The sequence below is a fragment of the Xyrauchen texanus genome, chromosome 48, assembly GCF_025860055.1.
Source record: "Xyrauchen texanus isolate HMW12.3.18 chromosome 48, RBS_HiC_50CHRs, whole genome shotgun sequence".
In the NCBI taxonomy this organism is placed as follows: Eukaryota; Metazoa; Chordata; class Actinopteri; order Cypriniformes; family Catostomidae; genus Xyrauchen; species Xyrauchen texanus.
In genome coordinates, this window is record NC_068323.1 from 16,445,660 (window position 1) to 16,473,398 (window position 27,739).

The 27,739-nt window shown below is 41.2% G+C and overlaps 1 protein-coding gene across 5 annotated transcripts in view; it reads right to left on the reverse strand.

Annotated features, from left to right (window-relative positions):
- LOC127639823 (serine/threonine-protein kinase Nek7) overlaps positions 1 to 27,739 on the reverse strand; it is a 97,420-nt gene that overhangs the window by 38,991 nt on the left and 30,690 nt on the right. For all 5 annotated transcript variants that reach the window (XM_052122076.1, XM_052122075.1, XM_052122079.1 and 2 more), the window contains 4 exons: positions 16,619 to 16,700; positions 10,239 to 10,376; positions 7,888 to 7,950; positions 4,235 to 4,345 (listed from right to left, as the gene is read on the reverse strand). In XM_052122076.1, the coding sequence (XP_051978036.1) occupies positions 4,235 to 4,345; positions 7,888 to 7,950; positions 10,239 to 10,376; positions 16,619 to 16,672 (366 nt within the window). In that variant the 5' untranslated portion in view covers positions 16,673 to 16,700. The remainder of the gene's footprint in view (positions 1 to 4,234; positions 4,346 to 7,887; positions 7,951 to 10,238; positions 10,377 to 16,618; positions 16,701 to 27,739) is intronic.

The window sequence follows — 27,739 nt, forward strand, 5'->3', positions numbered from 1 at the left end:
TGCTGTGGGGGTGTTTTTCAGCAGCAGGGACAGGGTGACTGTTCAGGGTTGAAGGAAAGCTGAACACAGCAAAATACTATCAGAAAGCAAGAGACCCGAGAGCAGAGGAAAATTTCACAGGACTTACTGACAATAAATTAGAACACAGCAGGGCTGACGAAGCATGGGGTACCTGGCACCGACTGCAGCAGGAAAGCGGTGAGTGTATTTGTAGATGTGTGTGCATCGTGGTCATGTAGAGAGCAGATCTGTGAGGAATCCTCCATGAAGAGTGTTCATAGGCATGTATGCATTGTGGTAGTAGGGAGCGGATCAGTGAGGAATACTCTGTTGAAGAATGTGTGGGTAGAAGGACAAGTGCAGCAGCAAACTGGAAGGTAACCGCAGTCCAGACACACGGGCAGAGACGGACAACCAATACAGATACATGGGACAGGACCAACTGAAGCAGAGAGCGAGGAGAGTTACTTGAACAAACAAAAACAATCTAGCAAAGATCATGACACAACAAAGGGTTTAAGTAGGCAGAGAATCAACAGAGAACAGGTGCTATCAGAACGCTAATTAGTGGCATGATCAGTGTTCCCACGGAAACACCAATCATACATGCCAGCAGCACCTGAGACACATGAGGGAGAGGAAAAACAACACAAACAGAACAAACTGGCGAATTCACAGAGACCATGACAGAAACTAATAAATGGCCCAATAAACTTGGGACACAGATATCGTGAGGGAAGTCGGAGCGGAATGTCAATGAGGACAACCAGACCTTCTGACCACTTATGTAAGCTGGGGGCTTAGACCGGTGCCGGTCCGTTGACCTATTAACACGAGGCCCAGTCCATATGAGATCTTCTCTGGTGGCTTTCCTGGTGTGATAGCACTTTTAAATAAAGGTGTGAGTGGACAGGACCTGAACGTCAGGCTCAATAGTTACGGCCCGGACATGCCCTCTTCCTCGTCACATGCTGCTTCGGCCCTAACACTTCCGGCGCTAATGGAGATTGGACCAGGTAGAAGGAAAACTGTTCTGAATGATTGCTGGAGACGAAGGTAACTGGCTTGGTGGAATGGGTGACGATGGTCAGGTGCGTGCTGCTGATGGTATAGGCAAACTGGACCACTGGAACTTGCCACTTGGAAGTTATTTCGATGTCCATCAAGTTCCCTTTGGCTCCAGAATCCTTGGGTGAGGTGTCACTGCTTCTCCTTTGGAGAAAGCAAAGTCCTCCCGAACTGCATGGGCTCAGCCTCAGACCGCGATACCAATGACCTGACCAGAACAGTGGATTGGGTATGGCGGTCAGCCGACTTGGCAGGTGGAGAACGGTGATGGTGGCGACGCAGAGTCGGGCTCTGATCCACTCGGATGGCCAGGTCCACCTGGTAGTCGAAGCAAAAAGGCAGGTCGAAGGCATAGATTTCATCCTGGATGTTGTTGGATAGCCATCAAAAGATGCGGAGAGGGTGCAGAACTCGATGGCATAGTCCGCTGCCCACCGGTTTCCCTGAGACAATACAGATAAAAACCCTCACCACCTCATGACCTTGAGCCGACCGATCAAACACTGATGAAGCACAACGCTGTTGTCTCACATAATGGTTCCCCATTCTCCAGTCCTTCCAGTGAGGAGTGGGATGACGCATGCCAACTTCATTGTCCCTGATGGGAAAACAGAGGGCTGCAATGACAAGAACAAGGAACATTGTGAAAGGAAGGTACATCAAGAACCCGCCTCAACTGAAAACGGGGCGGGAGGATTGAGACGAGGCTCAGAGCGTCCAGAAATGTGGGGAACCACAGGAGTCAGTGAGGGCACTTCCTGGGTGGGACCGGTATTGGGAGGCAGGCGGAGTTGTTGGACGACAGAGGTGAGCTCAGCGAGCTTCGAAACCATCATCTCCAGAGCCCGGTTAGAAGCGGAGCTCTGATCCTGCTGACATCCCAGTAAAGCTCCCTGCTGAGAAAAGGCAGAGCGAAGAGTGGATTCCTCTGCTGGGTTCATCCTGGCTAGATTGTTCTGTCGGAATGCAAGAGACCCAAGAGCAGAGGACAATTCACAGGATTTAGAACACAGCAGAGCAGGCAAAGTGGGGGGAATCCGGCACCGACTGCAACAGGCTGGTGGTGAGTGTGTTTGTAGATGTGTGTGCATTGTTGTCATGTAGAGAGCAGATCCGTGAGGAATCCTCCATGAAGAGTGTATTTGTACTGAGGCAGAGAGAGCGAGGCGAGTTACCTGAACACAACAACAATCTAGAAAGGTCATGACACAACGAGGGGTTTAAGTAGGCAGAGAATCAATGGAGAACAGGTGCTGTCAAGCATGCTAATTAGTGGCATGATCAGCGTTCCCATTGAAACAATCAGCGTTCCCTCGGAAACACCGTTCACACACACTGGCAGCACCTGAGACACATAAGGGAGAGAAAAACAAGCCGCCGAATTCACCGGAACCATGACAAATACAGAGATATTTACTTATTTAAAACCTGGTCCAGAGCACTCAGGACCTCAGACTGGGTTGAAGTTTCACCTTCCAATAGTACAATGGCCCAAGCACAAAGCCAAGACAACGCAAGATTGGTTTCAACTCTGTGAATGTCCTTATGTGGCCCAGCCAGAGCCCAGACTTGAACACAATTGAACATCTCTGGAGAGACCTGAAAATAAATGTCCACCGACGGTCCCCATCCAACCACACAGAGCTTGAGAGGATCTGCAGAGAAGAATGTCAGAAAATCCCCAAATCCAGGTGTGCAAAGCTTGTTGCATCATACACAAAAATACTTGAGGCTGTAATCGCTGCCAAAGGTGCTTCAACGACGTACCTAGTTAAGGGTCTGAATATTATGTCAATGTGATATTTCAGTTTTTCAGCAGCAACATAACAAAATGTGAAAAAATGAAGGGGTCTGAATAGTTTCTGAATGCACTGAATGACACCCGATCAAATAATTTTTTCAAAGATGTTCATAAGGTGATCAGCCACATCTGCTGTTGCATCGTGGACATTGTTGGGTGTAATGCATTATTAAGTAATTAATCACTTAAATTACGTAATTAAAGTAATTAAATTACGTTTTTCCTTGAAAAAAGTAAAGGGATTACTCTTCCTTTATAAGTATTTAATTACTGTTACTTCTGATGTAATTGCATTAAATAATGTATAGATTATAGAACAATTCTAAATAAAACAATAGTGAATTTAAAATATTTAACTTCTGATGTTAAACTTTGTTTTTTAATTTAACGCTACCCCCTTAAATTCTTTGGCCAGTTCAAGAATAATTAATGTGATTTGATATGATTTATTTGAAATAATTAAAGGAACAGTTTCATGTCTATCCTTGTATTATTCACCTGGTCAAGTTTGATATGGGTTTTAAAAATAAATTATTAATAAGCAATGCAATTAATTTTTACACAGAGTAATTAGTTCAGTTATCTAATTACACTGTAGAAGATGTAATTAGTAGTTAGTAATTAATTACTTTTTTAGAGTAACTTACCCAACACTGATCATGGTGAGTGTGAGCTTAATAATATACACATTAAAAAGTTTATCAGTAAATATGCCTACATTTTCCTGACTGATTTCTGTAGTAATTGTTACTTCAGTTTTTCAGCACCTACTTGTATGTGCTCCTACTTGCATGTGCATAGGCACGTTACAACTTCTTTTCTTTGTTTTGACACTGTGCCCCAACATTTTTGACTGTGCCCCTAAACATTACTATTTGGGGAGCACAAGTGCTCCTAAACAAAACTGTTAGCCTAGAGCCCTGATCAGGGCCAAATAATGGTTGTTTGTGTTAAAGTTGTTAGAGTCAAAATGGAATCCAAATTTATATTTTCTTTTTGATCACAATACATTCATGTAAATGACTGCATTACTATTCAGATTACATCACCAAGCCCTCTTATTTTTCAACCCCTTCCTTCCAACTATGTCATATAGACAACCCTTTCAATAATCCAATCCATTCCTGATGGATAAAAACAAGTCCCACCCTAAAAAAAAAAAATTTATTTCGAAATACACATTACAGAAGTAAAAAGGTTTACACATGGCATGACTTTAAACATTTGGCTTTTGTGATGAAAATCATCAAGGAATTTCAACTGATAATTCTTTATTAATTCGGTTATTTAGCACCCAGGCTGGAGAGAATTCCCTGTGAGAGAAAAAGGGGAAAAAAATGCTGACAAATCGGCATGTGTCCCTACCTTTATCATTTGTGAAAGATCCCCGGCGTCTGCAAGCTCCAGTACTATATTTAGCTCATTCTCTTCAATGAATGACGCATGGTATTTAATTACATTGGGGTGGTTCAATTGCTGTGGAAAAGAGAGACAGGGGAGAGGAAAAAATATGAACTGTTTAAATATTACCAAGACTCTCTAGGTCAGGAAAGCATTCAAACATGAAGGCAGCAGAAACCAAAACAGATGCTTGTATAAAGGTAAACATGACATTAATGTCTGCTGTCCGAGGTAAACTGGTGTCTTCGAAACCAAACAGTTCAAATGCTATCCTTTTATGACTGTGGTGCTAACAGAAATGACAATTAAAATAGGTAACAATGTAAATGGTTGTTTAAGTAATATGTTAGATTGCCGCATTATCACAAACTATTCTATAAGGCAGGAAGACAAGAAAACATTTAGGAGCTTGAGAAGGTTTGTAATGAGATGGTCTTGATGTAGTAATTCCATCAGAGCATGAGAGTGGAGCTTGCCCCTGCAAAGCTTGCCACCAAGATGCTAGGATATTGTTGGTGGTTTTCAACACATTGCGATGTGGATGTTAAGGCGTTAATAGCCAGTAGGGATGCTATAGTTACCAGTAGGGATGGGAATCTTAAGTAATTTAACAATTCCGGTTCCAGTTCCTCTTAATGATTGTGGTTCCTTTCAATTCCATTCACAATTTTTTTTAATATTTATAAATAAGAAAGGCAAATCCTATTGTACGGATGGCCCTCAACAGTCGGTCAACAAAAAGTCCAAGGATTTTTTATCGTCTACAGGACAAAAATAGTCTCATCATAGCTTAGAAAACATTTAGCCAGAGAGATGTGCTATTACTCTTCTTAGGGTCAGGGGTTTGTTCGAATCCATAACCCTAGGTTTGAGCAATAGTAATAGTGATGCTTCTTTAGAAAATGTCACTAATGAACAGAACAGAACAAAGCAAACAAACATTATCCTCTGGCTGATGTTAACGTACACGGCCAGAAAGCAGCAGTGCACGGCATGATCCTCCCCCCCTGCCTAATCCTTCAGCTTTCTGTTGTTTTCTGTTTGTTGGTCAATGTAGAATGAATTCTACAGTATGAGTTTGGAGTGGTCGCCAAGAAGGCTTGTGAGAGGGGACGGAAAATAAAAGGAAACAAGTGTATCAATGAGAAGCAAGACAGGCAAGGGCCCTCGCAAGTGGGAGGGTTCCGAGCCTCCGCGATGCGCTGTGACATGGTTAAGGGGGTTATTAAAGAAATGTTCATGCCCTGCATTGATATAGGGGTGGACGTGTGCGTCGCTGTCGCCATCCTGTGACTTTCATTAGATGTATTTTTGGATCACACAGCTGTAGTAAGTGCAGCCAGCGGTGTCAGCCCCACTCTTGCTTCCCCTTTCCCAAGCCCCGAGCTGCCACATCCAACGTGGTGAATGTGAAACGTGGCACAACATGCAAAAACACAATGGGAGCACAATGTTTACTTTAATCACATTAAATGCTATAATTTCCCTCTAATTTTCTGTTGAGAACAATATTATGTGCACCCTCTGTTTCACGACAAGGCAGATTTGAGTAACAATTATTTTATGCTAACTCTGATAACACAAAACACCTTGTGGGTTCTGCGAGCGATTTTGTAATTCTGTTTGTTCCCCTTTTGCCTTGAGATGTAAATATATTCGAGGGTAAAGTTACATACAGAGATTACCATATTGATTATGAGAGAAAAGACCTATTAAATCAACCAAAGAGGTTATGAGATATATGGGACAAATAACGAATAACTGTGTCAGCATCTACAGTGATTTCTGTTGTTAAAAAATAAAGAGAGAGCAAAACATTTCTGCATAACAGCATAATTTTGTTAACAGAGAGAGGTTAGATCTGAAATTGACAGAAAAACAAATAGGCCAGTCTCCCTCATTATTTTGATTTGCGACTCATATACTCATTCTTATTTTTGTCCTAGATTTGTCCACTGAGGTGGAAGGCATGATTCTCCATTCAACGCAAAAAGTGTAAAAGCGGCTTGAGATGAGCTGGTTATAATGACTGAATTCATTAGCAGTGGTCTAGAAATTATTGTGTGATGAAGAATAAAAAGGGTGGTAAAATGAGAGACATAAAGAGGAGGAGGAACATGAAAGGAAAACTATAACTTATGCCAGTGTTTGGGCAACTACTGACCCCACTGCAGGAGAGCACTCGCCTGGTAAAGTGTCGCTAAGGAGCGTGACAGAGACCAAAATCCCAGGAGATCAGCAGTTACAGAAATACTCAAACCAGACCGTCTGGCACCAGCAATCATCCATGCGATTATCTAATCAGCCAATCGTGTGGCAGAAGTGCATAAAATCATGCAGATACGGGTCAGGAGCTTCAGTTAATGTTCACATCAACCATCAGAATGGAGGAAAAAAATGTGATCTCCGTGATTTGGACCGTGGCATGATTGTTGTGTCAGACGGGCTGGTTTGAGTATTTCTGTAACTGCTGATCTTCTGGGATTTTCACACACAACAGTCTCTAGAATTTACTCAGAATGGTGCCAAAAACAAAAGACATCCAGTGAGCAGCAGTTCTGTGGACAGAAATGCTTTGTTGATGAGAGAGGTCAACAGAGAATGGCCAGACTGGTTCGAACTGGCAAAGTCTATGATAACTCAGATAACCACTCTGTACAATTGTGGTGAGAAGTACAGCATCTCAGAATGCTATACTTATTGATACTTATTATATAAATTTATATTAAATTACTTTTATTTGGGGGACAACACAAAAATGTATGTATGATATTCATTTGAATTAATTAATCGGCATATAAAGTAATTAATTTGATTTAAACAATTTATTGATTGACAGCCCTAATATTAGATACAAAAGAGGAACTATGTAAAAAAAAAAAAAAAAAAAGAAGTTGAGTATAACAATTAGTCTGTCATAAAGCAGATGCATAAAAAATGGAAATGGAAAGCGAACTGGCTGGGTTTTGGACAGCGATCGGAGTTGCCGCAATTAACATGACAACAGAGAGAAAAATTTGTGTGTTAAGTGAAGTCTTCTCCGACAGAGTATAGAGAAGCCAGACACCTCTGATCAGCAACACATAAACCCTTATTGAAGTTGTCAATAACTTATTAGTTAGTGCTTGTGTTACCTCGAGCCGCGGCCTGTTGAAGTGGTTTGATGAATGCAAAAGATTTATTTAAAAACAACACAAAGGAAAAAGGAGTAAACGAAGAGATGAGAGAGATGTTAAGGAGCATCAAAAGATTCATAAGGGAAAGTGATACATTTCCTTGATGCTGCTGCATTGCAACCCCCCGCCTTCCTATACTAAATATTACTGAGCAAGACAAAAACTATATTTTATGACATTGAAAAAAAAAAAAAGAGTCAATCTTGGCCTGGAGGAACAACACAAAGAGGACTGTGTTCTGCACTAGCCTGACAGAAAAAGAGAGGAGAAAGAGGAATAGAGAGAGAGAGAGAGCTGTAAGTCTGATTCAGATCAATTGTTTTCTGTCTGTGCATCCCTCTCTTTCTCTCTGTTTCTCTGGTATCAGGTCTCGGCAGAGGCACCTTTTCAGAGCCTAATAACGGCACATGGTGTCGGTCTCTCTTTTTTCTGGTTTCTTACCTTCAGGAGATCTATTTCTTTGATGCAATCTTGCCGAGCTTTGGCATCCATCAAGTCGAATATCTATCAAAAGATCAAAAGGGAGTGAGAAAAATAGGAAGGAGAAAGATAGTTATGGCATAAAGAAGGAAAGGGGTTAAAAAAAAAAGTACAAATTGTTAGTGGTACAGGGTGGTAAACCCCAAACCCCATTTTTGCATCAGAAAACATTGCATATATGCTCAATTATCCTAATCACACAAGTCAGCAATGTTGCCCATAATAGGCATCCACCCTGACAGCCGAATATTGAAGATATATAGAGGCTTGTTAACATGATTTCTGTAAATGTTTTCACTCAATGAAAATTAAATTTGCAAAATGCAATGCAAATCATGTTGGCATACAATATTAGGCTGCGTCCTACAGCTCTAAGGGGCCGTTCACGTTATTGTGTGTGTCTGCATGTTTGTTTAAATGTCATCATGCACTAGATGGACGTCTTTGAGTGCGCCTCGCTGTAGATTCAGGGTGTCCTGCAGGAACGGCACTTTTTCAAATGCTGTGTCAAGAAATTAAACTTTTAAAAATATTTTTCACCAAAATATTCATTTGGTGAGCTGTGTAGATTTTTAACACAAGAATGTGTTTGGTCTGATTGGCCCCTAAGTGTGTGTGTCTTTTAACCCGAGAATGCATCAACCAATTATAAACATTTTTTTTTTTTCCAATGACAAAACAAGTAGCTTTATAAGGAATATACATCTAATTCTAACCCAGTTCATTTTTGTCATGCCTATTAATTCAATTATGATACTTGATTTTGATTCTTACTTGATACCTTGAATAGAGAGGATACCAGACAACACCAATTTCCACTAAGAACACAACAAGTGGCAGTTTTCAAATCAAAATGTCACAAACGGATGTGACTGCCACCTAAACGCACCGCATTAAGGTAGAGTTAAAGATGTTAATACTTAGCTGTGTCTGAAATCATTCACTCAATCACTATTTCCTATATAGTGAATAGAAGTGAGTGAATGAAATGAGTGAGTGAATTCGGACACTGACGTATACACAGAGTGTCGGAGCTCTGAGGCTGTAGCAGAAACAATTTATTCTTGTTCTTCTACAATAAATCTTCATTCTGTTTATCATTTTTAATATAGAAACAGATTTGATCAAATGTACATTATTGCATTTATTGGTTATACTTTAGTATCTTTAAACTCCAGTTCAAGCTGGGTAGAATCTCATAACCTACATGTTATAACCAAATATTTAAATCATCCAAAGAATTATCATTTCCACTGTGTGCCGTCTCCTGAGTTCAAATAATATCACCTCAGTGAATGATTTAGTAAATAAAGAATTCTTCAGCTTAGTGGCTAAATTCTGTATAAATATAAATAAAGAGTCCATATTAAAATGTATCTGTATGTTTTGTCTCTCTATATGTTTTTATGTTAATCCAGTAAGGATTTGTCAAAAAGTCATTTAATACATTCAGCAAGAAATAAAACTTTGCAGGAGTGAAGGAAGCAATAAACTCCCAGCTCGTAAGTCTTTCCCACGGTGGATTTTGTGCAATTAACCGCCGTCAAGTGCACCTTGAATGTACATTCAAAGTTAGAGTGCATTGTGGGTAAGAATAAGTGAACAAAAGTAGGGAACGAGTGGCTCACTCAGAATTCAGACACTCGAAATAGTGCACTATATAGTGTATAGGGGCGGTTTCAGTTTTAATGGCACATACAAAAATAACAGCTCTTCTTTGGCTGGTCATTTGTGTTAATAGAGCCATTGGTAGTGATGGGGCAGACCACTGTGCGTGTGTGTGTGCGTGTGTGTGCGTGTGTGTGTATCTCAGAAAAGCAGCAGCTATGGTAACAGTGTGCCGTTCTTTTCAATTAAAGCTTGCCAATTATTTTTTTCAGCACGTCTGCTTTGCACATCCAGAGGAAGCAGTAGTGTTTTTTAAGATGGCTGTGTCTGTGAATATGTGTACATGGCAAGAAAAGAAACAGATTCAATCCTGATTAACACTGTTTCAAGAGCCAGTCAGATGCTTACATCTGTTCATCTGTATATCTTTAATGCAAATTTACTGACAGCTGTAGTCATGTAGCAAATTCCAAACCAACACAATTCAGAGTGATTTTGTGATTTCCTTGTTCAGACTACTTAAAATAGTTTTCATTATAATATTGTTTTTGTTATGCAAGCCATATTAAAGCAAATACATAGTCCTAAATATGATCTCAAATATTGTAAAAATATATATATCATTTCTTTTTTTAAGAATTGTTTTTTTTTGTTCTACAGTGAATTTGTTGAACACTTACTGAAGAACAATATGCGTTTCTCACCTGTACTTTTTTCAGAGCTACTGGGGTATTATCTAGCATGTATGTGGCTCGATAAACTTCACTGAACTGTCCCCTTCCAATCTTCTTTTCAATGTTAAAATTGGCTAAATTATTATAGCCCATGTCCTGTTGGATTTTCTGAAAAAGAGTAAAAGTAAACACAATAAATAACATGAAACCAATATACACATTTTGAAAAACACATTTTAAAAATATACAAAATACACAGACGTTATGATTTGTCTTAAATTCAAAATGAAAAAAAAAAAGTATGTGCCCACAGATCGACCATTGCTGGCTCAATGCCATGTTTGTTTATGTTTATGTGCACAACAGAAGGAGCAAAGCTCTCGGGGGCATTTGTGATAGGTGTCATTAGGGCGATATGTCAGGACAAGAGAGCGTGGGAACGAATCAACATTATGCACAATATGAGCACAATATGAATCTTTGCTTTATACTGTCTTAACTAATCAGGCCAGTGTGACATTCCTAATTTTGAAGTGACTTATGCTGGACCAGTTAGTGACAAACCACCCCGAGTGCTCTTCACAAGAATTTGTGTGGCGCCTTGACACTTGTGCTCTAAAATTAAAAAAATCTTAAACCGCGGAAGTAGTCCCTTGGAGATGGTGTGAGCAAATCAAAAATAAATTAGCCGGTTGACCTTTAGAGGGTGTTCCTGAGTAAACTTTAATCCCACAAACATTCTCGCAACCGAAGGTGACATATAGTAACATGCCTTGTCTACCTGAAGATGGCCATGACAAAGCCTTGAAGGCAAATTACATTGTGAAGAAATGGCAAAGGAAGGGGTAAATGGCACAATCGTGCACTTGTAAAACGTGAAGAATTAGATACACTCAGTTGCTTTGCTTTTTATAGTAAAAGTCAGCCAGAAATTTGACCGGATGCATAGAGTGCAACTCCTATGCATAGCAAAAAGTTCTGTTAGGTTCCTATGAAAATTGCATCAATGCCCTCCGTTTTTATAGTCATGCACAATACCCAAAATGTTCGTCCATTTAGATATTCAGTTATAGCAACTAATGACAGCTCAATCTGAATCGAGCACTGTATAAGCAATAGCAGCATATAAGGACAATCTGTCAAATCCATCAACATTATAGTGTAAAACTGTCTGATATAAATGAGGTTGAATTCAGGAAGAAATTATATGGATGGAATAGAGGTCATCAACCCAACCCGGGCCCGACGGGACCTGAAAACCTGACGGGTTCGGGTCAGATTTTCAAGTAGGATTTTGGGTTCGGGTTTGTAATTAATGAAAATACTCACAGACACGCACGAAAAAGACGAGTCAGGTGCCGTTCACACCGAATGTGTTTTTGCGCAGGTCTGTTCTGTTCTTCCCATTGTTTAAACACATGCTGGATGAATGTCTTTATCATTTGCACTGCGTCTCGCTTTTTCTTCAGCGTCTCGCGCAGGATCGGTATGTTTTAAACACCATGTCAAGTTAAAAAGAACTTCAAATTGTCAAAAACGCATGTTGAGACACATGCACTCGGTTTCATTCTTTATACTGCGTCTAGATTTTTTTCAGCACAGTTGTCACAAAGATTCAACGTTCAGGCTGCATAGATGGGACTGTTGCAGTGATTCATATTTTTGCAGATTGTTCTGCATCAAGTTAAGTTTCAGCAAATAAACGGTAAGGCAATGCTTTTTTCCCCTTCTAGTGTACTGAGGGGCTGCCGTGCCTTGTTAAACCTGTGTATGTTTACTGTTCAGTACTGTTACGAATGTTGCCTATATTCTTACATTTCAACAATACTTGCTAGAAGAAATTAGATAGTATGCAATTTCGGGTTGGGGATGAAATCTCACAGAATCGTTCAGGCCAGAGAAGGTCGGGCCACACAATCTCGTTTTTCATTTTAAGGCCTGTGCAGACCTCTAAGGTGGAAGCACAGTAACTTGCCTAGATTCTGGAGGGCTGGATGTAGATCAACGGGCTACCAATTTAAGAATTTCATTGTTTTCTAACTTGACAGCTTTAAGGGAAAAAAAAGGTGTGAGCCAAAGAATTGCCCCATCCAATTAACACACTGAGCTAGCTTGTTTTTCCATGTGACAACACGCTCTCAGCCCCTTCTTCCAGGGACACATCTGGTGCAACAGCAGAATGTCTCTCTTTCTGCCACTGTAGTGAAGAGAGAAAGCTGGATTAGACCAAATTTAACAATATCAAACTAATATCCAAGATGCCTGGTTTCCCGGCAACATTAGTTCTGTCAAATCTAAAAAGCTCAATTGTAAAAGGTGCATTTGTTTAATTTCAATGCTATATGAATAGCAAGCTGAAATGGAATTCGAGTACACTTCTTTTAACGTCTACAACTACAATGGTATGGTTCTTACTATTAAAAGAAAGGGAAAAAAGCTATATGTAACCACAGAGTGGTATAGATGCATTACATATGGTGAATATATACAAATATGTATACGTACTGTACTGTGTTGGTGTACTAGGTTTGGTCAGTAGTGGATGGTCCACACAGGGGTGAGGCATTACTTTCACTCCCTGCATGGTCACTTGACAAATGTTAGCATGAGCCTCTAAAGCGGCATGACAAACGCATGCTGAGAGCAAAGTCGAGCTAATGTGTTCTGGCATGCGGCTCGCTAATCACACATTTACATATGCAATGACCTACATTTGCATGTCAGCTCGCACACTGTCCAGCCTGATTAACGATGGGCACCTCCCAGCGCTGCGGCGGCCGGCATAGCGGCGGGAGGAGGCCAGAGGGTGGCGGCTTTTTTGGCAGCCGAAGGGACGCACTGCCAGCCAGGATTAGGCATGACGCGGCCTGAGCTCCAGACACTTCATTAGAGGTAATCTGTTTAGCAGTGGGCAGTGTATGTAAACTTCTCAGGCCATTTGCGGCACCTTTCTGCCCTCTGGCCTTGCCTTCAAAGGGCAGCAGGGGCGCCCTGACTGACAGCTTGTCTCATACGTGGCTTTGCGCTGTCACACAATTTAGAGCACTGAGCTGACACAAGATGAACCACAGCAGCCGAGGATCTCGACTACCACCGGGGTCATTCCACAACGTCATGATGCAGTTTGTACAGATTGCAGCTTGCAGGAGGGGTGTGGGCTCGTTCTGGCTCCATGGGAAGCAAAGCAAACAAAAATAACACACAGGAGGTGAGAGGACACAGATGCACTGTAGGAGGCACTAGTTAAGTAGCTACCAAATATCCCTTGAATTGGGCTCAGCAACTATTAGCATTCTTTATAAAGGTTTTCATTCATCTTTGGCAAAATGACTTGATGATATCACAAGCAAAAAAGTGTATCAGTAACAATTCGATTCTAAGAATATATTAGAATTTTGGTTTTGCATTACTTCCTGGCACATGCTAGCGGTAAGCTCATAACTTAAATATCATAATTTTGCTGTGGCGCTGGAGATTTCATAGCAGCAGGGCGATCTGCTGAAAATCGGTGCAGGAAACACTGATAAAAAACTTGATCAAACTTAACTCATGTTGTTGAATTGTTGAAAGAAATCATCATCTTGGGTCAGCCACCAAATATACTTTGAGCAGAGCACAAAAGACAAAATAATTCCCAAAGGGGAGTTGAATCTAAACGATAACTTAAAAACCTTTAAAGACAGAACTAACATGAGCTCTGAGGTTGTCAATCAATTGAATATGCATCTGTAAAAGTCATAAGACCATAGTCTTTTGAATTATTGGTGAAGAACTACATTATGAACCACCCATGATCCTGCAGAGAAAGATCCACAAATCTAAGAATCATGGCCAACAAAGTGCACAAAAAGAGCTCTGCAGCGACCTTCTACTATGACACTGTGCGAATGAATGTCGATATTGTTTTTATTTCGATATTGTTTTACTTTACTACTATTCGTAGCTTTGTCTTTTTGTACAATTTTCAAATACTTTTTCTTCAAATCAAAGGTTGTAATGTTGCAATTCAGCTGGTCAAGCTGGTTGGTTTGGTTCATGGATTAGAAATGTTTTATGAAGGTTTTCATGAAAACCCTATGGACAAAACAAATGGGAAAAGACTTGCGGAACAAAGATGGCTGAAAAAGTGGGTGGACACAGTTGCGCTCTAATGCATGGGCCTTAAAAAGAATTATTAGCAAAATATCATATGCATATCCATCAAATCTCAAGATATGATGTCAGCAGCAAAACTACAAAATAGTCACTGCGAAAATGTTTAAGCCTTAAAAAATTATTGTGTCAGCCACCAGACAAGGCATCCTTTGGGCTGGTTAACTATAAGCATTCATTAAAAAAAGTTTTTATTTATTTATTTGTTATTAATCTTGATGCATGTGACACAAATTATGCATGGCGTTCGCGTTAACAAAATGGCACACAATAGAGGGACAGGTCAGAGTGGATGAAAGAAGCAGCAGTGCATGCTGGGTAATGACTCAAAGGGACAACATATCACAGGACCAACAGCAAAGTATGGAGGGTTGGCCACTAGTGACACAAGTGTAAAAAGAGAAATGTAGACATGCAGCCTGATGACAGCGGACATGAGATAGAAGGAGAGGAGGAGGAGAATGACGGAGGACAGGGCAGCATCAGTGTGGAGACTAGGTGTGAGCTGACAGCACAACACTTCCAGCGGCTACAAGGGAAAGGACAACCGAAGCACTGAAGATGTGGGAGAGTGGTGTTGGTTGGTGGGCGCTGGAGGGGGATTTTCGTGGTGGGGGGGAACAAGGCATGGGATCCTGTTCGCATCCTTTTCATCAATGTCTCTCTCCAGGCCCAGCCCATGCAATATTTATACCTCCTTCACCCTGCAAGTACTTGTGCTTTTCTTCAATCCGTTCCAGTATTTAAAGCTCTCCTTGATTTACACAGGGATTTTGCTCTGTCGAAAAAATCTGCCGTGACGATTAAAACCAGATCTGAATATCTCTCCCTCCCACTAGCTCAGAGAGCAAATGCGCCATCAAATATGCACCCCTTACCAACTCATCCGGCATCTCCTATGCATATCCATCAAACCCTAGGGACTGAAAGATATGGTAACACTGGCGAAACAGCGTTTCCGTGATTACATATACAATTCAAATTCTAAGCATTTTTTGTTGCTTTTTTTCAGAGGGAATAAGAGTCGAACTTGGATACTTGTTGAGAGTAATCCTTCAGCCTTGTAAAAGTCATCCGCTTAAGCTGTCATGGTGTATTCCATTGCTAAACCTACCTTGGGTCTTACGGTCTTACTAACATCAAATGTCTTGTATATTTTATTTATGATAGCAGGTCTGAAGTTCACAGCTGTACCTCCCAGCTGTACACGGAACATTTATAAAACAGGGTTTCCACACTTTTTGACCAAAGAATTTCCATTGTTTGTGATAATGAGTTAAGTTTTTTTAAATCATTCGATTCAAACTGATTAATTGATGCATTATTCAAACCAAGCTGTCAGAGACACATCCCAAAAAATTTTTAATTCAGCCATCATTTACTCAACCTTGTGTTTTTCCAAACCCGTATGGCTTTCTTTCTTTAATGGAACTCATAAGGCAGAATTACACCATTTATCATTATTGTATGGAAAAAAGATGCGATGAAAGTGAATGGTGACTGAGACGTTCTATTTGAAACAAAATGAGGATGAGTAAATTATGGCAGAATTTCCATTTTTGGGTGAGGTAAACCAACTGTCCATCACTGTGGAAACCCTTATAAAACTTTGTAAATCATGACGCGTGCCAATGTTGTACAAAACATTAATATTTAAACATTTTAATGTAACGGTTACCACAAGATTTTTTACAATAATGGAGTCACATGATTGGAGGAAATTAGTTCAGAGGTGTGAAAAATAAGCATGACAAAAGAGCGATTAAGAGAGAGAGAGAGAGGAAGACAGAGCAAAAGACTGCTAAAAGCAGCAGATTTTCAACACCTGTCTCTGGCATTATGGTGGAGAAGCACATGATGGCTCCTGTGAGCAGGAAACGCTGCTTTTGCACAGAGCAGAATCTCATTATCACCTCTCACCCGGCACAGCAGAGAGACAGCCAGAGCAGACCACCGCCTGTCTCTCTGCGGGTGGATTGACAGAAAGGGGCAAATGTGGATGAGGGCGGCAGGCTTGTGATACTTGCTGCTAAGCAAGCAGGAGGTAAGTTAGGGTGGTAGACTGAAAAAACGAATGAAAACTTAAATGACTTTATAATGAAATCACAAAAAAGTTTGGCTAGGCTTTAAAGGCATAGTTCATCCAAAAATCTGTCATCATTTACTTACGTTTGTGTTTAGGTGTGATATAGAATGAAATATAGTGTTAAGGAGGAGAAGAAAAGAGCAGAGGACAGTCTGACAGACGGCTATCTTACCTGTGGCTGAAACACTGGCACTGGTGGCTGCTGGCCTTGTGATTGGGCGTCCATCGTGACAGCAGCTCAGTCCCTTACACCCCTGCCAAATAAACACAATATGACAAAATCAACCATACCCTGTTAAACACAAAAAACAACCACCTCCCTTTTAGTCTAATAATCTCAGTCCTCCAGCTCCAGTGAGGGCAAATGTGTGAATCTGGTAATAGAATTAGGGTCCAGAGCAGTACTTTTTACAATCACATGCTGCTGCGGAAACAGCCAGCTAGCGTCACCTTGACCAAGAAACATGATCCAGTAAGAACATGACACCAATCGTGTTAATGAGACCCATCAAATAGCCATGCACTGGAGACCCTTCAAATTGAAAAGTACAACTCAATTGTTAAAAATGTGATTGCAAGTCGAATAGGCTACAAATGGCTTTATATAGCCAATTTATCTTGTTAAGACTATCCAAACCCAGTGATAAAGAGCAAATATTTGCAAAACTTTGAACAAAATAATAAAGTATTTTTCTTAAATCCTTGTAGCTAAATACGACATGTTAAGAATGCAACAGTACACCCACAATTATGGTTTTAGATGGGATGTGATTGACAGGTCAACCTGTGCCAGCTGTAAGACCAGTTCCACTACCTTAATATTATAATCATTAGCATGTTCTACAATGGCAAGGAGAGATATACTGATGTATCGGCCATGCATTTGGCCGATATTTGGCCATTATGAGACATTGGCATCTGCCAATAACCATTTCTATTCCACCAAAATTCCACCATTTCCAAAACCTACCAACATCCTTGATCATTGATAATGCATATTTTGAATCTACAGCATGAAAATGAATAACTCTTATGAGCCAATTCTTATGAATCTACAGTCCAAAACTCAAAGCACAACCAGTGTAGTCCGATTACTGAATGACTGACTCTTATGGTGAGTTCTTTTTAATCTACAGTGTGAAACATACAGCGTGACCAGTGTAGTCTAAATTCCTGAACGAATAACGTTTATGAGCCAATTCTTTTTCATTTACAGTGCAAAACAAACAGCGTAGCCAGTTTAGTCCAATTGATGAATGACTCTCTTGAGCCGGTTCTTTTGAATCTATAGCGCGAAACACACAGCGCGACCAGTGTACTCAAATTCCCGAACAAATGACTCTCATGAGCCGGTTCTTTTGAATCTACTGAGTGGATTGCAGAGCTCGAGCCAATTAAAATACCTCATGCCGGTGAATGGAGAAATAGAGCTGAAGCTGTCACCATGGCAAAATAAAATCAGCCCGGTTTGGTGAAGGTTAATAACACTAATTAAGCACCAACCCTGGGTCTGGGATTTGAGTGGCAGTGAGCGCAGGACAGGGTTTGTTGCTCTCGAAGATTTGTTCATTCCTTCCCATTAACGTCAAACAATTTGTTGCATTATTACAGGGGTTTAGGAACGTGTGGCAGTGGCAGTGATCCGATACCTGGATTGGTATCAGGTCCGATACTGACGTGATACCACGTCCAAATCCTATGTCCATGTTGTCCAAAACCACATGTTGGTCATTAACGTTACTGTCAAGCTCAAAGAATTACATAAATAACCTTCAAATCACCATTATAGTCCATATAACTTGTGCATTTTATTCAGGCTCTTACAGTCAACCAAAAGCTTTGTGAATTGCAAAAGGCTACGTTTAATAATAAATATAAAGTCAGCATGCACATCTAAGTAGTATCTGGGTGCACACTTTTCTGAACGAGTGCCGCTCTGTCCACACATAAACATATGCAGAGGCTTGTGATGCGCTGCTGAGCACAATATGTGGTCACTCCACACAAACTCCATCGCAGATGTAGATGATCGATAGTTCAGTCTGCCTATAACATTGAGAATGGCACCGGACAAGCATGTTAACAGATGTTGAATGAGGAGCATATTAAACTACTGTGAATTAGCCTACAAACAAACACCAAACACAGACTTCCTGGAGCGCTCAGCGCCGGACTTTCAAAATACAAGTCTTAAAAAATTACAACTGAAATGTATCACCAATGTATAGTAAAATTATTATTATATTATTAGAAATGACAATAAAAACTAAAATTACTATGTGATTGAAAAGTGGATTGATATACTAATAAAACTAAAATGAAATAAATAACAGAGAGAGAGAGGGAGATCTGAAACCATTTAAAAGTCCAGATACAAGTTAAATGTGTTGAGAACTGGCTTCTTTTCTACTGAACACTTTCACTGGAATTACTGTTATTTTTGCTGCTGCTTCCATCAGACTAATTAACAATAAAAGTTTTTTTTCTTCCCTAATTTATAATGAAATAATGTATTGTTAGAGGTGTCACACAGTGAATTATAGATGTTCTAAACACATTAAGAAAAAAAACAACACTGGTATTGGATCAGGAACGGTATTGGCCGATACTGACAGTAAAGGTATCGGAATCGGAAGAGAACGTTTTTTTATCATTCCTTCCCTATGAATAACATCCATACTGTAAAAAGGTGAAAGGTCACAACTGGTTCTTCCCATATGGGTCAAGATTGTTTCATTAAGACAATGAAACAAACTATTTGTTTTTAAGTTATTTCTCTTAATAATATAAAAAAATACATTCTTATTTTTATTTTCTTTGTTTTGATGGTCTTGACATAGTCAAAACTTTTGGTTTTATTACAAAACATGATGCAGTATTTATAATGTATTCTTTACCTGTGCAATAAGAGACAACAGGAGGGTTAAAGATAACAGTTAACAGTTTTTGAGTTTTGTAAATAAAAAAAAGGGGGGCCTGGGTAGCCCAGTGTTAAAGATGCTGGCTACCACCCCTGGAGTTCGCTAGTTCGAATCCCAGGGTGTGCTGAGTGACTCCAGCCAGGTATCCTAAGCAACCAAATTGGCCCAGTTGCTAGGGAGGGTAGAGTCACATTATGGTAACCTCCTTGTGGTCACTATAATGTGGTTAGTTCTCGGTGGGGTGCGTGGTGAGTTGAGCGTGGATGCCACGGAGAATCGTGTTAAGCCTCCACATTTCCACAGCAATGCACTCAACAAGCCACGTGATAAGATGCGTGGGCTGACGGTCACAGACGCGGAGGCAGCTGGGATTCGTCCTCCGCTACCCAGATTGAGGCAAATCACTACGTAACCGCTAGGACTTAAAAGCAAATTGGGAATTGGCCATTCCAAATTGGGAGAAAAAGGAAAAATAAATAAAAATACTAAAATTAATTAAAAAAAAAAAAAAAAAAGGGAATAAATAAAACATGTTAGCACGTTTTATTTATTTATTTATTTTTGCCAAGAATTGTTATTTAACATACTGCAGTAGGACCAATTATTGGATTGCATTTAAGCCTCTAAAAGTCTGTGTAAAAATTGCTTTACATTAATCTCCAATTTGTTATATCTGACCAGTTGAGACATGATATGTTGTTATTATTTGGCAACAACTGTTGGGGGCATTCATTGCGTTTCCTGAAGCTAGTGTTAAAATATATTAAATTAAGCCATTTTGAATTCAGCAGTTATGCATGCATCCTATTTGCTATCATTAAAATGTTTTATATAAATCAGCATCATTTCATCCATGGACCACCCTGTTCTCTAGATATTCTATCAGCAGCGACTATAAAATAACCAATACCAACCAACCATTCATGTCAATTTAATGATTCCTTCATTTCTGTTAAATACAAAAACCATACCTTCAATAACAACTGGCCATGACGCACCTAGTCTCTTTTCGTAGAGTCTACAACCCTTCAACAACATAAAGAGAAATGAATAAGCACAATGAAATGTATATATGATAAAGATATAGTCTGTTGACTTTGCAGAGAAGATGATAAGAATGAATAAATTAGGCCTGAACTCTCGACGGTGACTGAGAGCAAATGCAAAAGATGGCTGCGTGCTTTTCTTTGCAACAAGCACGGAGATGGGTCTGTGTGTGCCGCAGCCATCAAAATTGTTAATAATTGCTCGGTTGTCACATCACTGCAGTGCGCAGCTCGGGGAAGCTCGCAGTGTCCTCGCTGTACTGAAGGAATACGTGCGAGGGTAAAAAAAAAAAAAAAAGAAAAAGAAAACGCCTTTCATAGAAAGGCCATTTACATGTCGCTCACCGCGGTGAGCGTCCGTCTCCACGCGTTGTCAGGGCTGAGTGGATTGCAGAGCTCGAGCCAATTAAAATACCTCATGCCGGTGAATGGAGAAATAGAGCTGAAGCTGTCACCATGGCAAAATAAAATCAGCCCGGTTTGGTGAAGGTTAATAACACTAATTAAGCACCAACCCTGGGTCTGGGATTTGAGTGGCAGTGAGCGCAGGACAGGGTTTGTTGCCCTCGAAGATTTGTTTTTGTCTCATTTTTGCGGTTTAGTTACATTTGTCTAAGCATTCGGAATTGCAAAAATGTATTGCATGACGCATTTTCTCTAGGGAATAAAGTAGTCGTTAGAGCCGCGCATTAATAGAGCTTCTTTTCTAGTTTGTAATTAGTATTAGAAGAGTAAGATTTTAAATGAATGAATAACTTATTTACGAAACATGTTCTTTGTTCCTTTATTACGAAACTTCAACATGGCAACTAAAGCAGAGGTGAATAAATCTCTGCATTAATTAACAGCTTGAGACAGCAGTCAACGCATGGTTGTGAATGCTTCCATTGGCAGTTTACTCACGCCGATTGTTTACACAATTATGAGAGGCACAGTGGCAAATCAAATTGCAGAGACATACACCTCTATGGCTATTTGCAGGAATACAAGGTGTGGATGTTGAGCTTTTAAGTCAACATTCAACAGTGTTCGCAACTCATTTTAGGACCATAAATGACATATTTCCGAGTGAAACCGGATATTCAACAAAAATAATAATAATTAGGATGGGACTTGATTCTATCCATTGGGAATTGACTGAATTGTGAAAAGTGGTCTCTATATGACAGGTGGTTGGAGGGATTAAAAAAATAAAAGGCCAAATATGCTATCGAAATTTCAAATATGAAATTTACGTGCTGTATATCACGTTTGGCTGCAGTTTTCCAGTGAAATGTCCAGCTGGGGGCGCCAAAAGAGAGTAAAATTGTGCCGTATTCAAATGTGGTTTTAAGGTGAATTTTAGATGGATGTTTTTATAACATACCTCGCTAACCTAAAACTTTTGCCTGAACCTAACCAATAGTGTTTTAAAATAGAAATGAGACGTTAAAAAGACATCCTTACCTTATCATTGCGTAAATCTAACCATAAGTTTTTTTAAATGCAGAAATGAAATGAAAAATCACATTTTCTGAAGCAACTACATAATTTCCTGCCGCTTCTATGACTCTAATGTCACGTGTCAGCTTGAGTTAATGGCTGGACTTGAACCGTGGTCCTTCAAATCTAAGTCCAACATCCTATCAGGTGAGCTACAGTGTAAGGTACCCATGTTGAAATAAGTGTAAATATGTAATAAACATGTAGGTGAGTTTGTAATAAAGGCATTAAAATGTATCGTTTTCGATCATAAAAGATGCGTTCTAGAGGAGTAGAAAAGTCATTATCAGCCATTAAAATCATGATTAGAGTGAAAGTGAATAAAACACACAGTTGTTGTAGCGCCTCTAGTGTTGATTTCACTATGAAACTGCAGGGAATTGTACCTGGAGACACGTGTAACAAGTTTTGCAAAAATGTATAGAGTCACGTTTTCACTATAAGACCAGTTTGAGAAGTGCTGGTGAGGCGTTTTGCTGACACTGGGAATGTTCATTTTTCCCGACACTCACGCAGTTTAATACTCATACGTGTAATTCTGCTAAATTATTAGGTTTTATCTGCTAAATAATATGTGTTAAAATGCGTAGTTGACATGAAATTTCGAAAATAGTGACAGCTCGTATTATTTCACATGCTAGTTCATGACAAAGGAAATTACATTTGTCCCCCCACATATTTAAAAGGTTTAAATGTGATTAAAATAGTTGTAAACAAAATGTAAATAAGAATGTAGACCTTCACATGTATATGTGTATATTTATAGTGGCACCCCGTCCCGTTTAACACTCAAAAAATCTGCTCACCTTGACTAAAGGCGTAATGGGTGAATGATATGAGAAGATGGCCAGAGGAGTATTTCAGATATGCTTTTAATGAGTTTGTGTTGTCTCTTGGAGTTTAATGAGCACAGAGGCAGTTCAGTATGTCCACAGCATGAGATCTAGAGGATCTAGTGGATTTATAAATTAATAAATTGTTTTAAAATCTTCACCCTCTACTTCCAGTTTTATGACATCCCTTGAGAACTTTAAAATACTCATGATATCTTTTGTCAATTCCGTAACATGTCAGTTCACTTTGCTAGCTAATTACACTTTCACATCAACACCATAGATATCTAAATAGCAACCTCTAGGCCAGAAGTTCCAAGACAACATTTTTAATATGGCTGCTTACTAGACTTGCAACGGTATCATAATTTTCAAGTTCAACACAGGTATTACTGCTGATTGGACACTAAGTGGTACTATGGGGTAATTTTCATTAAGCAATAGCCTACACATTAACGCAACACAGCTTGATTTCAAACTTAGAACTTCATTATTTTAACAGAAAATTTAAATGAACCTAAAAAAATAAATAAGTGCAATTTTAATTAAATTAAAACATTTTCAAAGATGGCTTTTCAACAGTTGTGAAGCGTAACATCTCTTTGGAAACTAACCTACTTCATCTGTGCATTCTCTGCCGGTAACAATATTTGTCACAATTAGTTCACAATATTTAATAAATAATAATAATAGTAATAATTATATATATATATATATATATATATATATATATATATATATATATATATATATATATACACACACACACACACACACACAGACGGTCAAAAGTTTGGAATAATTGCTATTATGGAAAGAAACTGGTATTTTCATTTCACCAAAGTGGCATAAATTGTATATCATAATGTATAGTCAGGACATTAATAACGTGAGAAATTACTATTACAATTTGAAAAAATACAGAAATTAAACTATTTCAAAGATTGCTCATCAAAAATCCACATACAGCAATAACAGCTTTGCAGATACTTGGTATTCTAGCTGTCAGCTGGTCCAGATACTCAAGTGACATTTCACCCCACACTTCCTGTAGCACAGAAGTCTTGTCAGACACTTCTCACGCACCTTACAGTCTATCTGATCCCACAAAAGCTCAATGGGGTTAAGATCCGTAACACTCTTTTCCAATGATCTGTTGTCCAATGTCTGTTTCTTTGCCCACTCTAACCTTTTCTTTTGATTCAACCCCTGAGTCTTCTCTTTACTCATGAAACTGGTGTTGAGCGGGTGGAATTAAATGAAGCTGTCAGCTGAGGACATGTGAGGTGTCTATTTCTCAAACTAGAGACTCTGATGTACTTATCCTCTTGTTTAGTTGTACATCTGATCTTCCACATCTCTTTCTGTCCTTGTTAGAGCCAGTTGTCCTTTTGTCTTTTGAAGACTGTAGTCTACACCTTTGGAAGAAATCTTAGTTTTTTGGCATTGTATAACCTTCATTCCTCAAAACAATGATTGACTGATGAGTTTCTAGAGAAAGCTGTTTCTTTTTATGCCATTTTTGACCTAATATTGACCTTATATAATGCAAGTCTATTGCATACTGTGGCAACTCAAAAACAAACACAAGACAATGTTAAGCTTCATTTAATGAATCAAATAGCTTTCAGCTGTGTTTGATATAATGGCAAGTGATTTTCTAGAACCAAATGATTAATTTAGCATGATACTCAAGGATAAGGTGATGGAGTGATGGCTGCTGGAAATGGGGTCTGTCTAGATTTCATCAAAATGACTTTTTTCAAATAGTGATGATGCTGTTTATTACATCAGTAATGTCCTGACTATACTTTGTGATCAGTTAAAAGTGAAGTTAAAGTACCAATTTATTTCTAAAACAGCTGAGATCTGTAAATATTTCAAAACATTTGGCCGCCAGTATATATCACAATATCTAATTTCATCGGCAACCCCGGGCTGAGGGATCTCTGAATATTATTGCTTTAGTGATTTTACATTGAAAATGTAATATATTTAACAAAACTTAAACCAAAAAGGCATTTCTGAATTACAATTGCACTTTAAATGAAACAAAAAAGCAATTAAAATAACGAAGTGGTAAAAAAACATATATAACCATCTTTCATATACAAATATCTGTCTGTGACAATGGTGGAAAATTACTAAATCATATTAAGATCTAAAAACAATTATAAATGTAAACATACTAATAATAATAATGATAAAAATCACTGCAATATAAATCATGGTATAAATATAAATTTTTGCATTATTTTATGTTTTAATCACAGATGTATATAGGCTGCGGAGTTGTGGTCACACTGAACTCCTCTGTGGAAAAACAGTGAACTGAACTCAAAGCAGCTCCTGAACAGAGATGGTCTGAGGTCATTTGCAGCACTCATAGACGATAATGTTCTTGCAAAAAAAATTCAGAAGACTGAAACAAAGAAAGAGTGAGAACCCTTTACAAACGAGTATTCCATGAGACTGCATGTCTCGAACAAACAGCATGACATACATGCGATAGATGGCATTTCTGTCATCTGTTCTTAAAAATATAATAAAGTGTGTTTCTTCTGTGTCTAACAGCATTTCTTGTGTCATTACTGAATCCGAGATATATTACAGTTACGCACCATGCACATTATATTCAGCTATCTGCAATTAAACGTCTTCTGTCAGTGTGCATACTTTGCTGCCTGTGTTTTTTTATCATTATTATCATTTATCATGGGTCGCAAACTCTTCATTTGGCAGCTATTTTTATTTAAGGGTATTCTATTCATTAAGGCTATTGTATCAACACTGGAAGTTCCAGGGGGGCCGGGGTATCTCAGCGACTATTGACGCTGACTGACACCCTTTGAGTCATGAGTTCGAATCCAGGGTATGCTGAGTGACATGTGGTAGCCTCCCCGTTGTTGCGATTAGGGGTTCTCGCTCTCAATGGGGCACGTGGTAAATTGTACTTGGATTGCGGAGAGTAGCATGAGCCTCCACATGCTGTAAGTCTCCACGGTGTCATGCACACGGAGACACGGAGACAGACCAAAGGGGGCACAAGGGACACGGAGACAGACCAGGGGGCACCAGGGACATGGAGACAGACCAAGGGGGAACAAGGGGAAATTAGGCAGTCCATGGCGGCTCAAGGGCAAGGAGGCAGTCCAAGGGGCAGGGACAGGTCCAGGAGGCCTGGGAGGTGGCCACAGGACAGGGACAGGTTTAGGAGGCCTAGGAGGCGGAGCCGAGGGAGGCTCGGGAGACGGAGCTGAGGAAGGCTCAGGAGGCGGAGCTGCGGGCGGTGGCGCCGTAGGAGGCTTTAGGGGCGGAGACCTGGAAGGCTCTGGAGGTGGAACCGAGGGAGGCTCAGGAGATGGAGCTGAGGAAGGCTCAGGAGGCGGAGCTGAGGGCGGTGGCGCCGTAGGAGGCTTTAGGGGCGGAGACCTGGAAGGCTCTGGAGGCGGAGCCGAGGGAGGCTCGGGAGGCGGAGCTGTAGGAGGCTCGGGAGTCTCAGGTGGCAGAGCCGTAGGAGGCTCGGGAGTCTCGTGTGGCAGAGCCGTAGGAGGCTCGGGAGGCGGAGCCGCAGGGGGCTCGGGAGGCGGAGCCATGGATGCTCGGGAGGCGGAGCTCTAGAAGGTCTCTGGGAGCAGAGCCGAAGGAGGCTCGGGAGGCGGAGCCGCAGAAGGCTCGGGAGGCGGAGCCGTAGGATGCTCGGGAGGTGGATCTCTAGTAGGTTCTGGATTCTCTGGGAGCAGAGCCGTAGGAGGCTTGTGAGGCGGAGCCGTAGGAGGCTCTGGAGGCGGAGCCGTAGGAGGCTCTGGAGGCGGAGTCGTAGGAGGCTCGGGGAGAAGAGCCCTAAGAGGCTCGGGGAGAAGAGCCCTAGGAGGCTCGGGGAGAAGAGCCCTAGGAGGCTCGGGGAGAAGAGCCCTAGGAGGCTCGGGAGGTGGAGCCATAGGAGGCTCGGGAGGTGGAGCCATAGGAGGCTCTGGAGGCTCGAGAGGCTTGAGGGGCGGAGCCCTGGAAGGCTCGAGAGGCTTGAGGGGCGGAGCCCTGGAAGGCTCGAGAGGCTTGAGAGGCGGAGCCCTGGAAGGCTCGAGAAGCTTGAGGGGGCGGAGCCCTGGAAGGCTCAAGAGGCTGGAGGGGCGGAGCCCTGGAAGGTTCGAGAGGCGGAGCCCTGGAATGCTCGTGAGGATTGAAAGGCGGAGCCCTGGAATGCTCGTGAGGATTGAAAGATGGAGCCCTGGAAGGCTCGAGAGGCGGAGCCCTGAAGGGCTTGAGAAGCTTGAGGGGCGGAGCCCTGGAAGGCTCGAGAGGCGGAGCCCTGGAAGGCTCGGGAGGAGGAGCCCTGGAAGACTCGAGGGACTTGAGAGGCTCGGGAGGAGGAGCTCTGGAAAGCTCGGGAGGCAGAGCTCTGGAAAGCTCAGAAGGCGGAGCTATGGAAAGCTCGGAAGGCGGAGCTCTGGAAAGCTCGGAAGGCGGAGCTCTGGTAGGCTCGGGAGGCGGAGCTCTAGGAAGCTCGGAAGGCGGAGCTCTGGAAAGCTCGGGAGGTGGAGCTCTGGAAAGCTCGGGAGGCGTTGGCTCTTGGACGGTCATGGCTGCTGGCGCCGGCTCTTGGACGGTCATGGCTGCTGGCGCTGGCTCTGGGATGGTCGAGGCTACAGGCGCTGGCTCTGGGACAGTAGAGGCTACAGGCACTGGCTCTGGGACGGTAGAGGCTACAGGCGCTGGCTCAGGGACAGCTGAGGTGACAGGCGCTGGCTCACCGCTGGCGGTGGCGACAGTCGCTGGCTCACTACTGGCGGTGGCGACAGTTGCTGGCTCACTGACATCGGGGAATAGTGGCTCTGGCTGGTTGACCATGGCTGACGAGGGCTCAGGCTCGCTGACCGTGGCTGACGAGGGCTCAGGCTCGCTGACCGTGTCTGACGTGGGCACAGGCTCGCTCACAGTGACAGGCGTGGGCTCTGGCTCGCAGACCGGGGCAGGCGTGGGCTCAGGCTCGCAGACCGGGGCAGGCGCTGGC